The sequence below is a fragment of the Tamandua tetradactyla genome, chromosome 14 (assembly GCF_023851605.1).
Source record: "Tamandua tetradactyla isolate mTamTet1 chromosome 14, mTamTet1.pri, whole genome shotgun sequence".
Lineage (NCBI taxonomy): Eukaryota > Metazoa > Chordata > Mammalia > Pilosa > Myrmecophagidae > Tamandua > Tamandua tetradactyla.
The window spans coordinates 69,415,527-69,429,961 of record NC_135340.1 but is presented as its reverse complement, the minus strand read 5'-3'; the positions used below and the strand labels follow the sequence as shown (position 1 = coordinate 69,429,961).

General features: G+C 34.7%; 1 protein-coding gene across 2 annotated transcripts in view; it reads right to left on the bottom strand.

Moving 5' to 3' along the window:
- The window catches only part of UNC13C (unc-13 homolog C), a 663,640-nt gene that overhangs the window by 292,702 nt on the left and 356,503 nt on the right, over positions 1–14,435 (bottom strand). For both annotated transcript variants that reach the window (XM_077127956.1, XM_077127957.1), the window contains exons 13-14: positions 6,333–6,489; positions 2,202–2,270 (exon numbers count right to left, since the gene is read on the bottom strand). In XM_077127956.1, the coding sequence (XP_076984071.1) occupies positions 2,202–2,270; positions 6,333–6,489 (226 nt within the window). The remainder of the gene's footprint in view (positions 1–2,201; positions 2,271–6,332; positions 6,490–14,435) is intronic.

The following is a 14,435-nucleotide window of genomic DNA, read 5'->3' as shown; positions in this document are numbered from 1 at the left end:
TAATCCCTAATATGTTTTTACAATATTTTTATCATAAATATTACAGAATGTAAACAATTTTGAAACATTCTCTTCTTAGTCTTGGACAACAATATCCTTTTATTTATCCCTACAATGTAATAGACTACACAAAATAATTTCACCAATACAAGGTTAATAGCCCTTGTTTATAAAGTAGTTTTGCCACAAAAAGCAGCATATACTTGAAAAATACTTATAATTTTCAAAAGCTGGGATTTAAAAAATAGTTTAGGAACTTCTAAATGTACTGTTTGTTTTAAGTCACAAAGAAACTTACAAGTAAGAAAAAATGAGATTATACTAGATATTTTCTTTTTGAAGTACCATGGATTTCCACAAAAGTTTTTGTGAGTTAAGTTTGGCAAGAATTGCCACCACAATAATCCAGACATTCAGAAATTTGAAGCAAAGGAAAAGCATAATTATTAAAATGCTTGAACCAAGAAATAACAATAAAGTTGAGTCATTTCTCCTATTAACACGTTCTCAGACTTTCTTTAGAGCCATCAGCAAAGCTTCTAGGCGTCCATGAACCCTGGCAAAGTTGGGTGCCTAAATGATGTGGAATGACATAGCCTTGAGGCTATGCTTACCCACAAATATCTTTTTAAATGCCTGGTATGGTGATTCTGTTCTCGTAATGTTGGGCCCAGTTCCAACATTAAGCTTTACTTTGACAAAATTTGGTATTATAATTTCCAGGAGGTTACTACAAATATGCAATTAAAGTATCCATCAATAACAGACCAATTCAAAAACTCACAAATATGAATGCAGAAAGTATGCACATGCACAGGCATGGAAAGACATTTAGGATAAATTGCTAAATAAAGAGTACAAGATGTAAAAGAGAATATGTGGTCATGACTATAGATATTTTATAACTAAAATTATTTTTAACTAAGATATTCTGTTTAAAATTATATGTGTGTATTGATGCACACATATGAAAACATTTGTGTCTGTGTATATATAAAAACACATATCCACACGTACACACACGTGTGTGTGTAACAGATATATATGCACCTGCATCTGTGTAAATATATATACACAGATAGAGGTGGGAGGGGTGTTACTGATAAGATACCCAAGACCATGGGTACCTTGGGTGACTGAGACTGTAGAATTTTATTTTCATTTATAACCTTCTATACTGTTTGCATTTTTTAAACAATGATTTCACTGCTTTTCTAATGCATTTTATCTGGCAGCAAGAAAAGACCTCAAGGGTGTATATTGTTTAGCAGTTCAAGGTAATGGGATAAGGCCCTGATCTTATAATCAAAAAACATACACAACAAATCCTGGCTTCATCTCTCTTAGTTTTATGACTCTTAGAAAGCCACTTCTTTGAAATTCATGTCACTTGTCTATAAAATAGATCTAATTCAGTCATATGCTGGTAAATGTCTAATCAGCTCTTCAAAAACAATATGCACCTAAGTATATTATAAATTTTACTGCTATAAAGGATGTTTTGCTCATAATTTACAAATGATACAGTATAGAATCCTAACACTCCATATTGTAAGTGTTACGTAGTTGATTGATTCTCTTAGGATACTTTTATTTTTTCTAAATTCTTGTATCCCTGGTCAACTTGTGTTTAACCTGTGATTTGACAGATGGAGCTGCATAGCAATCCATGAATTCTTTTCCAACCAATTTATTGTCAGTGGTCTCCTGATAAGCCATTTCTCACCTTCTATGAATTATATTCATTAAGTTAAAATGTCTTTTAGCTTTAGCACAACTCAAACCCTGGCTTAGAGTATTTGTTGATTCTTCATCATGATTGATTTAAAGCTACTAAAATTACTGAACACAGAATTGGGAAGAGATTCCATTAGCACGCTACTGTGTGGTATTTCCACCGTAATGATACAATAAATGTAAATAACCTCAAGAGCAGAAATAATAGAAACTTTAGTAAAATGATTTGGAAGTGATGAGTTTTTAAGTATATTATATCTGTTTTTAATATGTTATTTAATTTTGTCTATATAATTAAAAATTTAACAATGGCTATGTTGAATAAACAAATTGCAAAATTACTCAAAATTTAACAATCTTTTTCAATCCAATACAGCTTGCATGCAGTACACCACTAGATTATACAACTTCACAAGGTTACAAAAACATTGTGAATGCAGTTTAGGCAAAAATTTTGTACATACCCTATACTTTGACAGGTCAATCCTCAAAGAGTTGTGCAACTGGTCCAATAGTTTTATAAATTTTTCCCTCTGTAAAAAGCAAACAAAAAATAGGAAAATGGAAATAAATGGTCATACTAAATGTAATCCTCAAAACAATCCTGTGTATAACTGTTCTCATTTTACAAAAAAGTATATTCAAAGAAGTTAAGTGACTTCTCCAAGATCCGAGAGTTGGTGTGTGGCACAGCAGTGATTCAAACTCTGTCTCTTTGACACCAAATCCATGCTCTTTCCAAAAAACCACAATGCCCATCTGTGATCAATGTGCAATGTATAATTGTCCCAATAAACAATCTCTAGCTGTATTCTCTAGAAAGTGCACAGACAAATGAATTGCCACTGTACTTCTCTGTGTGTAATGATTCACAGCAATATAATGCGTCAGGAGGAGGAAAAAAATCAGTATAGCCCTATATCTTCCCCTGCATATCACTACCCTAATCCCAGAAATAAATTCAATTTTTAAAACTTCTCCTACTTATGGAAGTAGGAACAGCTGCTGTTTTTGTCAAATAATCTCAAAAAAGCATTTTCCTTTTAGAAGCAATTACAGACTTCATAATCTGAAAGGATCAATTGCTTTTAAATAATCTTTATGATTTACTGCTAAAAATAGTATAAAATAGCAGTGCTTCCTCTGATGATGTGTTAGCATGGGACTAGCTACTGAAAGATGTGAAGATGGTGAAACCTTACACTTGCTGATAAGTGTAAGGTTAAAGGTGCATGGATTAAATAAAAACAAAAGAAAAACATCAAATCACACACACAAGCCTTATAGGTAAACATTGCACCATTCTGATTTTCAGTTTTCTCATCAAAAAGTAGCAAAAATAATAAAAAAGATAGGGTAGAATTAAATGAGAGTAAAGGTCTCTTCCTACATTAATATTCTGTAAACACGGAGTTGTACTTTGTACTGGCAAAAATGGAAACTTTTCCTAGGAGTTTCACTTTTGAGTTGTATTTATGGGCTATATAACTCATGTCCCTTGAGTCACTGATCTTGATGGGAGGAGCTGGATATAAACAGTAGTTGATGAATTATTCTTGATCTGAAACTCTAATTTTTGGAGTATACTGCCTTCATCAGGTTTGTACATCAGTCAACAAAATTCTAGTATCCATTCCGTGTTAATCCCTGTGGAGTCAATGAAGAAGCATAGGAAATGACACTTGCCTTCCAAAAGCTTGCACTCTTTTTGGGGAGGCAAGATCCCTTATCCCAATAAAGCTTATGAAAAATATAAATGGCTTGCTTTTCTTAGAGTTCTCTCTCTCACTTTCCACCATTCCTTCTCAGGGCAGGAGGCAATCTGTGCTATCCCTTTTCAATACCCCAGCCCTCATCCCTGTGTGTCAGTAGCTTTCAATCAAAACAGAAAAATAAAAGAGTCACTATAATAATCACTTTAGGCCACAGTAAAGTTAGTTATTCAGATGACTGGAAAAGTCAGTGACATTGATTTCAGGTCTCTGGATGCTTCATCTGACCTAGGTACATTGTACAAATCATCAAGACAGCTGAAGCGATGCTGGTCAACCACATAGTGGCCAAAATCAGTGGCCCTATTATACACTATAGGACAGACCCTGCTGCTTTGCCTGCCCAGTAGCCATTCTTCCATCTTCCCTTGCTAATAGAATCTGAAATTTTTTTTCAGATGGAAAATGTGCCCAATATAATTATCTTCCCAGATCTCTTTTCAGTTGGAGGTGTTCATGTAGAATGGTTCCAGCCAGTGTAATGTATACAGACATCTCTGGGAATGCTTTGAAAGCAAACAGACTCAGCTAGCATCTCATCAATGAACTGGAACTTGGAAAGATCTTAAAAGAATGCTTGGAAGATAGTGTTTATGTTAGTGTTTGCTATATAACTCTTTGTTCAATATACCATTTGGGTATTCTCTCTTGTCCTTTGTGTTTCTCCTCTTTATCCCATCTTAAACTCAAATTAGATACTGAAAGGCAAAGCAGTCACGTAGGGCCATAAGATGAAAAGGTAAAAAAAAAAAAAAAAAAAAATTGTGGCGCAGGAAGCTAGAAGGACCCCTCACACCTCAATGCATGCCCGCTGGCCCACCGTTCTTAAAAATTATCACCGTGAAGATACACTAATCCTCAATTCCTTACCTCTGAACTTAGTCACATGAGAAAAAAAAATTAGTTAAGTATATTTAGTTAACTTTCTGTTTTGCTCATCTGAAGAGAATACTAATAGAATCAGAGCACACATTTGGTCTATCCAACCAGCTCCTTCAGTGCTGGCTGGAAAATTTCCATTCAAGGGGAATTGAAAACTGCTGTCCTTGTTGTTATTAAATCCCAAACAATATCAGCTGATGTGAAATTAAATGTGTGCTGCTGATTGAATTTTCATAGAGATTCTTTAAACAGCAGGACAGCTTGAAATTTAATTTTATTTACCATATTTCTATTTAACTAGAGTGAGATTGCCTTTGCAGAAGGAGAGGAGGCATGCTGCTTGCATGTTGTCATTTGAGGAATAACAAAAGACTGGGTGATTAAAAATTGTTTCCCTGAGGGGCATGTCACAATGCTTGAAATTGCTACATTATTCAGTTCTTTGCATTAGGTAAAGACCACATCTGTCTGGTAGAAGGCAAACCAAAATAATAATATAAAATATTATCAGTTATCAAAAATGTAGGTCTAAAAAGTTGATTGGAATAACTTTAGACTAGGGGCCAGCAAACTTTCTTAATAAAGGGCCAGATAGTAGATATTCTCAGTTATGTGGTTTTTGTCACAACAACTCAACTCTGCCATTGTAGTGCAATAGCAGCCACAGAAAATCTGTAAATGAGTGGCCACGGCAAATTACAGACACTGATATTTAAATTTTATATAATTTTCATGTGTCACCACAAATAATATTCTTTCATTTTAAAGTGACTTAAAAATGTAAAAAAGAAAAGAAAAAACAGTCTTAGTTCATGGTTCATACAAAACAGTCAGCAGGCCAGATTTTGCCCATAAGCAGAGGCTATTAGATTTGACTAAGGGAATGTGGTGATTTGAAGCTGAATTGGACAGCCTTAACTAGGTACAGATAGCTCTCTTAGACTTTTTATATATTTATTACATTTTACTCAGAGGATCATTACCCAGTACCATTAGTAGGAACCAGCAGAAAGTGTGACCCGAGCCTAAAGGGCTCCAGAAAAAGCAGCCACGTTCACATTTACCAGAGAACCCTATCTGAAGTCATGAATATCAAATTTACATATAGGGAAAATTCCCTATAAAATGCCAGCATTCACTCATAAAACATTGTTTTCCCCCTATTGGGAAAGGTCATTCCAGATATGAATATTGAATCTAATGGAGACTCCTACTGACCGTCAAATAGATATTTCACTGAAAACATTTCAAATGAACTTTGGGCTTCAGCCCATAATACTCGAAAATATTCCCTAAGATGCCCCTTATGCAATACGATTCCAGGAAAATCTTGAATATCCAAAGTCTTTATAAAATATAACCATTAAAACTTTTTAATACAGTTTTATTGAGATTGTCTATATATTCACATACCATATAATCATCCAAATCGTACAATCAGTGGTTCAGTCTCATCGTACAGCTGCAAATTTGTCATCACATTCAACTTTGAACATTTGCATTACTCAAAGAAAAAGAGTAAGAATAAAAGTAAAAATAAATCTGAAAACGAATACTGAAAACATCACATGCCGCTCTTCTCCCCTATTATTTTCTTTTTTCTTTTTACTCATCTGTCCATATACTGGGTTAGAGGTACATCTAAATTCTACACACAAAAGAGCAGAGAGAAAAATTTGGAAAATTTGAGCAGGGCCTCAGGAACTGAACGACAACATGAAGTGCGTGAATATATGTGTTGTGGGTGTCCCAGAAGGAGAAGAGAAGGGAAAAGGGGTAGAAAGAACAATGGAGGAAATTATCACTGAAAATCTCCTAACTCTTATGAGAGACAGAAAACTAAGGTCCAGGAAGCGCAGCGTACCCCAAACAGAATAGATCTAAATAGACCTGTGCCAAGACACTTACCATGACTTTTAAAATTCAAAAAATAGTACTTACACCAAAGTTGGTAGCAGCAAATCGATCTGAGGCAGAAACCTGTATATTTGTTGAGACTGTCGTGTGAGCATAGAAAGCATTTATATTTGCCAGCAAGGTGCTCATGACGGCAGGGACACCAGGGCACATGTATTTAGAAGAGAGACATGAAAAGTGTCTGCAAGACAGAAACATGAAGAACACTTTAAACAGCCTATCTTCTAACATCAGCATTTACATAATTTCTCAGCTACATCTGTGAAAAAGAGGGAAAACCCACGCAAGATCTAATAGAAAAAGAAAGTAATTTCAGGTTTTTGAAAATTTCTCATTGACAAATGTGAAGCAGCTTAATTAGAATGTGATTTGCCACAGGGATGTGTGCGTAATTCCTTTCAAGTGTTAGTGTGTTTTATATACACACCAAAATCCAATTTCCAGTGGAATTTTAGAACCTTGGAAAGCAATAAGACAGAAGTCTTCCTCTGTGCCCCAAACCTGTCCCTACTCATTTCAATTCCTGAAATGCCATATTCCAGCCAGATGATGTGCTTTTATTCCTCGTATTCCTCTCTCACTGGTAAAATAGCAAGAGGCCTTCCTCTCATTACACACTGATTTAACAATCTGACTTGAGACTGATTTGTGAGCTTTCTTCAGAAAAGAATGTCTTCTCTAAGAGTTCTGTTTTACAACCAGTATTTAATTAGGCAGAGAGATGAATAGTGAAGACAAATTGAATTATGCCAGCTTTATGTTTAAGGACCATTTCTTTTAAACCTTGAATAATAGTATCTTTTAAAGCCATCTGAAGCATCAAGTGTTCAATTCAGTAACTTCTCTCAGAGAAACCTGTTTCATTGAATTATAACAAAAGACTTGAAAATTGAAAGCACAGCTTATGATAAACACAAAAAGATAAAGTATGAATGGACGAAGGAAATTCCCAGTTATCTGATCTGATTCTATTTTGTCTATTTTTTTCTCATAGCTCAGTAATTTATCCTCCACCTCAGCATCTCTGAATTTTGTATTATTAAACACAAACACAAAATACACATATATAAATGGCCTGAGTGCCACCCCCAAAATAAATAAATTGTGGCATCTCTTAGGTTGCATCTACACAGCTCACCATGTCATAGCACCAGCTAATGAAACTAGATTAAGTTTAAACATGAGTCTTAAAGAACATTAATAATAATTTATGCCATGAGAGATATCATCTGAGTATCTGAACCCTGGAATTAGATAACTGTTGATTGCTTTTTAGGGTATATGAGATCTATTTTAAATTTATTATATCCTAAACTGATAACAATATCGATGAATAATAATCAATATCTAAGAATTAGACTACCGTTGATTGCTTTTTAGGGTATATGATACCTATTTTGATTTTATTATACTCTAAATTAATAATAATCAATATCTATGAATACCAGAAATGAAAAGAAATTAAAAAATAGAACTTTAAATAAAACCTAGAGCGATGCCATCACATTGTTTTCTCCCAACAATTCATAGGTTATTAGCTTTGTTAGACCCAAGTCACATGTCAAGAAAGTGGACTATCCTATGCCTACATGTAATGGGGTAGTAGCTGGCATAAAGTGAATGGAATATGTGCATACCTAGGGGAAAAAAAGAAATATAGGAATATGATAGGCAATTGTTGAAACAAGCTGTTGGGAAACTGAAAAGACAAGAAGTTTATCATCCTGAGCCTACATTATCTATTTAAAGGGATACTGAACATTATCAGAATCAACACCCTTGTTCTTGGCTTCAAAGGATAATTGTCCTCATAGTTTGGCCATGTTACTCAGTGCTCACTTGTTTTGGCTGCCACCCCTTGTTTTTAGTACTTAATTAAGCGCAACAGCAACCTGGCAGTTACTTCAAGCATTAAAATGAAAAAAAGTGGGAATACCCAACATGTACAGGGTGATTTTTATGAAGTAAACTGGACAGCTTTATTTTGAAAATAATATAATTATTGAACATTGCTCATTAGTTATAAACCAAATGAGGGCAAAATGAGTGCAATATGTGAAGGCCGTGGATATCAAAAACCATACTTTGTCTATTTCAGACTTTCAGTTGGTAAAGCCAATACCTTGATGATGAAAATACCCTAAAAAAGTGTGGCTTTGGGACCCAAACAATGCTTCAAACTAAAATGAGAGGTTTAAATGATTTGAGTTCCATATGAAAGTGTATGGATAATACAGACAAAGCAATATAATAGATACAATTTCTGGTTATTCAATTTAATATGACCTTTGTTATACATTTATCATTGATGCTCATACATAGTATTCATAGAAAAATTAGAAAACCAGTGAAAATAAACTGCTATTCACACTTTAAAATTCCTTACCAAAAAAAGCCAAACATAACTTCAATTCATAGCCACATACTAGAATCATAACTTTTTTATTGAGAAAGCTCAACTATTTCTAGTGTTTTCTACAGTTTAACCTTTTATCCATTTTTATATCCATCTAGCCAAAGAACTCTTCCTTCATTGACTACACATTTACTGCATTTCTGACACCATGCTCACTGGTAAGAATCTCAAGTGGATTGAAACATTGTCCCCCACACGTGACAACATGAATGAACCTTGAATACATCATGCTGAGTGAAAAGAGCCAGACACAAAAGGATATCGTATGATCTGAATGATGATATGAAATAATTAGAATAAGAAAACTCATGGAGTCAACATCTACAATATAGGTTATTAGGAGACGGGGTGTGGGGTGGGAGAGGCGCCGGATAGGAAATGAGAAGTTAAGGCTTAAAATGCACTGGGCTTCTATTTGGAATAATGGAAATGTTTTGGTAGTGGATGCTGGTGATGGTAGCACAGCACTGTGAATGCAATTAATAGCACTGAAATTTATATCTGAATGTGGTTGAAATGGGAAATGTTAGGTTGGATATATGGTCACATAATGCATTTAAAAAAAAAACATGGAACTGCAGTACACAAACTATAAACCCTAATTTAAACATGAACTATAGTGAATAGTAGAATTACAAAAATGTGTAATCAATTGTAGCAAATCTTCCACACCAATGCAAAGCGTTAATAATAGGGTGGCATCTGGTGGTGGTTTATGTATGCTCGTAAACCCACAACTTCTCCTATAAAGAACTCAAAACAAAACAAAGCTTCATCCCTGACATAAAAATCGTATACCTTCAATTGAGGGGCATGGAAACTAATCCCTAATTTTGTCATGCAGCAAGAGGTGGTATTATAGAGATAGCTAAAAGATTTGGTGGACCATAGGACAGAGGAAAAGCCCTTGGGATGCAGGGCAAATTTTCTGAAGGGATGCACTGTCTTGTCCTGAGGCTGAAAGGCTGAGTTGAGTTTACTAGTGGTGAAGGGAGGGGAAGTCAGAGGGAAATGTCTGAGCTGGGAAGATAAGTGCTTACGTAATAGCCATAGAAAAGCAAACAGTTTAGTCTCCCTAGAACTTGATTCAACAAAGATTTATTGAATACACCTGAATAAAAGACACCATACTGGTCATTAAGTATATAGGAATATAGGAATGAATCTTCTTCGAGTCTAATGGGAGAATCAGTCATAAAATAAATTTACTACAATTACGAGAACGTTATGAAAAAGGTACAATGAAGACATCAAATTAGAGTGTGTATACCACAACCTGGTAGGGAGTGGCAAAGAAGAATTCTTGAAGTAAAATTAGGCTAAGAATTTATTAATGATTAAGAGATAGCCAAACAAGGATAGGGTTTGGTATTGTTGACATATGCGTGTGTATATATATAAAGATTCCCAGAGAAATGGAATAATGCCAACCAAGACACGATAGAAAAAATTAATACTTACAGGGAACTCTAGAAATTTAGGCTGGCAGAGACCAAATTTCCATAAGAACATTCCAGTTCTGGTATGCCAGTGGTAAGTCTGAGAGATACGTTAAGAGAGTCTTGCATTATACTCTAGGGAAGTCAGACCTACTTTATAGTCAAAGAACTTTTTCAAACAAAACTCAAAACCTTACAGTGAAAATGAAAGTGAAATATTGTCTCCAAGGAACTCTAGTGCAGTAGATGAGATGAAGTAGGAAGTGAAATCATTGGATTTGTATTTTAAATAGATTAACTTGGGAGGAGGAGTTTTAGGGAGGATGGGTTTAAGGAAAGTGAGACTTAGGAACAAGAATCCAGTTAGGAGACCAAGAAGGTAAGTGATGATGAATGTTGGAACTAGGGCAGTAAGTACGGAGGCAGGAGGAGGGAATGGATTTGAGAAATAATGAAAGAGGAAAAATTGTCAAGACTTGGTGTTTGATGAGGGGAGAGCGGGTTTGGGAAGAAAAAAGGATAAGTTCTGAGGTTCTAGTTTAGGTGACTGGGTGAATGGTGCTTCTGCCAAGTGAGCAAGGAATTAAATTTGAAAGTTGGGATCATCTGTTCCACCACATTTGAACTTGAGGTTCTTGCACAGCTTCCAGGTAGGAAGTGCCACCACATTATTGGAGACTTGGACTAGGCACGTAAGTTTGGGATCATCAGCCTGTAAGGAGGGAATCAAAACTATGAGAACAGATAAGATCATCTGGGGAGAGCAGGTAGAATGAAAAGAGAAGTTTCAGAGAATGGAACCTGGGAAACACCAATATATAATGGATTGGTGGAAGAGACATAAAACAAATTATCTGAGATCCAGGAAATTTTGGCATCAGGGAAATCATGGATATAGGAAGCTTGAAGGATGGAGGATGATCTATAGCACGGAGTGCAGCAAAGGAGTCCTCTTAAAGAGGAACAGAGAAGAGATTATTGGACTTGACAAAAAAAATGTCATTATAGTCTTAGCAAGATCATTGTTAATGAATGAGAGGAGTTTGAAAACTGTTTAAATATTTGTTTGTTTTTGTTTGTTGCATTTTGTTTTGGTTTGGTTTGCTGGTATTTGTGAAATCTGACTCCCTCCCTTATATTTATTGCAATTAAACATTTTCTTTCCTTTTATAATTTTTTCCTGCATCTTACTTGTCAGTAGATATGGCAAAATGATGATAACAGTCCAAATTTGGGGCTAAAATTTGGAAAGGAGACATCATGACCAATTGAAAACAATTACAGTAAGTCAGCAGATCTTGGGGATATTTCTCTGAGGTAGGATTTTAAAGTGATCCATTCACATTCTCACTGGAATCTTGAGATTTAATTTCATAATTATTTGTGTATCTGTCTGCTTCTCCTGGAATGTGTTTAGTTCATGCTCGGTTGACCTCTTATACAGTTTGGCATTTAGCATGACGTTTTCTTGTATATAGGGATTGACCAATAGGCATTTCTTAATGAAAAAAAAATAAAGTAATATGAGCCAAAGGTATTTATGTCGAGTTAGAGGGTAAAGGATATGTACTTGGTTACTTTGAATACCACAGTTTATCAAACTTATCCAATTACTTTTGAACATTTGGTTGAAGTATATAATAGTTAATGCTATAATGTGATGGCAACTTCAATAGCAAATAGCATTCTATTTAGACTGAGAGCAGTATTTTAAATTTTACAGAGCATTAAACACATATTTATCTTAGAGAACACTCAGAAATATTTCACATTCTGATTAAAATTTAACTGAGATGTTTTCTGGGGTATGATAGGAGACCTTGAACAGCTCACCCGTCTAACCCTCCCATGAAAAGATCCAAGAAAACCAACAAGGAAGCAAAATCACAATCGTACTAGAATCCAGGGGTCCCAGTAAAAAAATTCTGGGAGAAACTTTCCCTAACTTTAGAACAGTTGGCTGGAGTGAGAAATATTCAGTGACTGACTTGAACATAAACTTCTAAATGTTAACCTGATGAGAGAAGAAATAGGATATTTCTAGGAACCCGTAACATACACTCCTTATTCAGAGATTTGGAGCCTAGTCTGCTGCCAAGCTAGGCTGCCCATAACTCCCTGATTCCACAGTAAGTGCTTCCCAAGGCAGCAAAGCTGTTAATCATTTCCCATACCTTCTCACTCGGTACATTTAAGATGATACAACTTCCATGAGTGCAGTAAACAGGTGGACTGTGGAGCTAGTTATAGCAATGGCTGGAAGAACACTGGTGCGTGTGTATATGGATCCACACACATACCTATATGTACAGAGACATGCACACCCATGTACATGTATGCACATGTATATTTTTAGGTCTGTTTCTAGCAAGACAAGAATTCACAGGTTATTTATATTATCCAGAAAAAGAAATCAGCCTCTTAGAGAATCCACCAGTTGGAGCAGGAGAGTGTCTTTCCTTTTCTAAAAGGAAACCACACTTAAATAAAGACATGGCAGAATAGAAAAAATTTTAGGGTCTTGACTGCTAGTTTAAGTCTGCAGGTAAATACTGGCAAACCATGTAGTCAGCATACAAGACCTCAAAGGAACCCTGTAAGGTGTGAAAAGAAGGAGGACAGAAAGATCTTTGTATATGATCATACCAAATACACAGCAAAAACAACCAAAACCCTGGCAGGAAATATAATCAGTTCAAGTGATCATATTGGTTATCTTTGGGAAGAGTTATAGATTCTTGTATTTTTAAAACGAATTATTTATTTTCCAAATGGTTTGCCATTAGGATGTCCTATTACACTAATCAGACAAAATATATATAAAATATGTTTTAAATGCTGTTAATTCAACTGTGCCCTATGATGAAAAGAAATCTACTTTTAATCTTAAGTGCTATTGAGCAATGAAGGAATAATCCAACACTTTTCATTCCTGCTTTATTAAGTAAAATAAATATCTATTTGTATTTTAAAAACTGTACAGGTTTTAAAGTATCATTAAACAAGAATTTTATGGAAGAAGTCTAACAAATCACCTTTGAAAGATGATTTCTTTCAAAATTTATCATAGACATTAATGATTTCTGATTAATGAACAAGGGCAAAAAATACTATACAATTACTATAAAGTAGATATCAGATTGATTTCACTAAATCAAATAAACCAATAATTCATTTTAGAGATACTGAGTAATCTTGACTCACAACTTTCTAAGGAAAAATATAAGTATGAATGGTGAAGATGTGAAAATCAAGTGAGGCCAATGAGAAAAAGACAACATTTCATCTAATGCCATACTTTCCTTCCCATTAGGGTTTTACAACAGTTTCAATATCAAATTAGCATTAACAATGTATTTTTCTTGTCAGTTGATTAAAATTTTAATCAGCAGAAATTCTGTTGTTTGATAGAAGGAAAAAGGTAATTGTATCAAAATCATAAAGATGAGTCTTCTAAATTGGGTTAGAGTTAGGTTTAACACATTTTAGTATATCTAAAGATTATAAAGTTATAATATTTAGGAAATAACATATCTTAGAACATGTATTAAAATGTTCTACTTAGAAAGAACAAGTGACTTGGGAATGAAGCAAACAACAAACCAAGATTAAAAACTTGATATGGATTAAAAGAAAAAAAAAAAAAACACTCAAAAGAAACCCCCTGCAACTTGGGATCTGAATTTCCAGCTTACTCCAGTGAGGACAGCCATATAAAAAAAACTCAGTATAATCTTTTCTCTGGTTGGTAGAAATACTTGTCCTTTCTAGAAACTGTGAATGGGAGCTTGGTAAGTTCTGTTGGAACCAGAACAATACTCTACGTTGACCTTGACCTTCCACCTTCACCCTTTGTTTCTTACAATCCTCCACAATAAATATAATTAGGAAGTTGATATGTTAGAGGTAGTGGTATGCACCAAAGTTCACATTTCAAAGGTGATTGAAAGAAAAAAGAAAGAAGGGACAAATTTCACATAAGGCACATCTTAGAGTTAGTAGCTTACTTCTTAGAACTTATGAAGCATACATTTCTGGTTATGTGGGAGAACAGAGGGATTTTAGAGAGCCTATTTTAAAATGAAAGGCATCACGACATAGAAATGCTTCATGTTCATCCTAGCCTTGTTCTATGACCTTAGAAAAGTAACTTCATTGCTTTCATTCCTTCCAGATTCATATCGTTCACCTGTAAAATGAAAGGATAATATAAAATCTAGTCCTTGCCAGCTCTAACAAGCTATAGAATTTTGAGTATAGATGAAATGATGT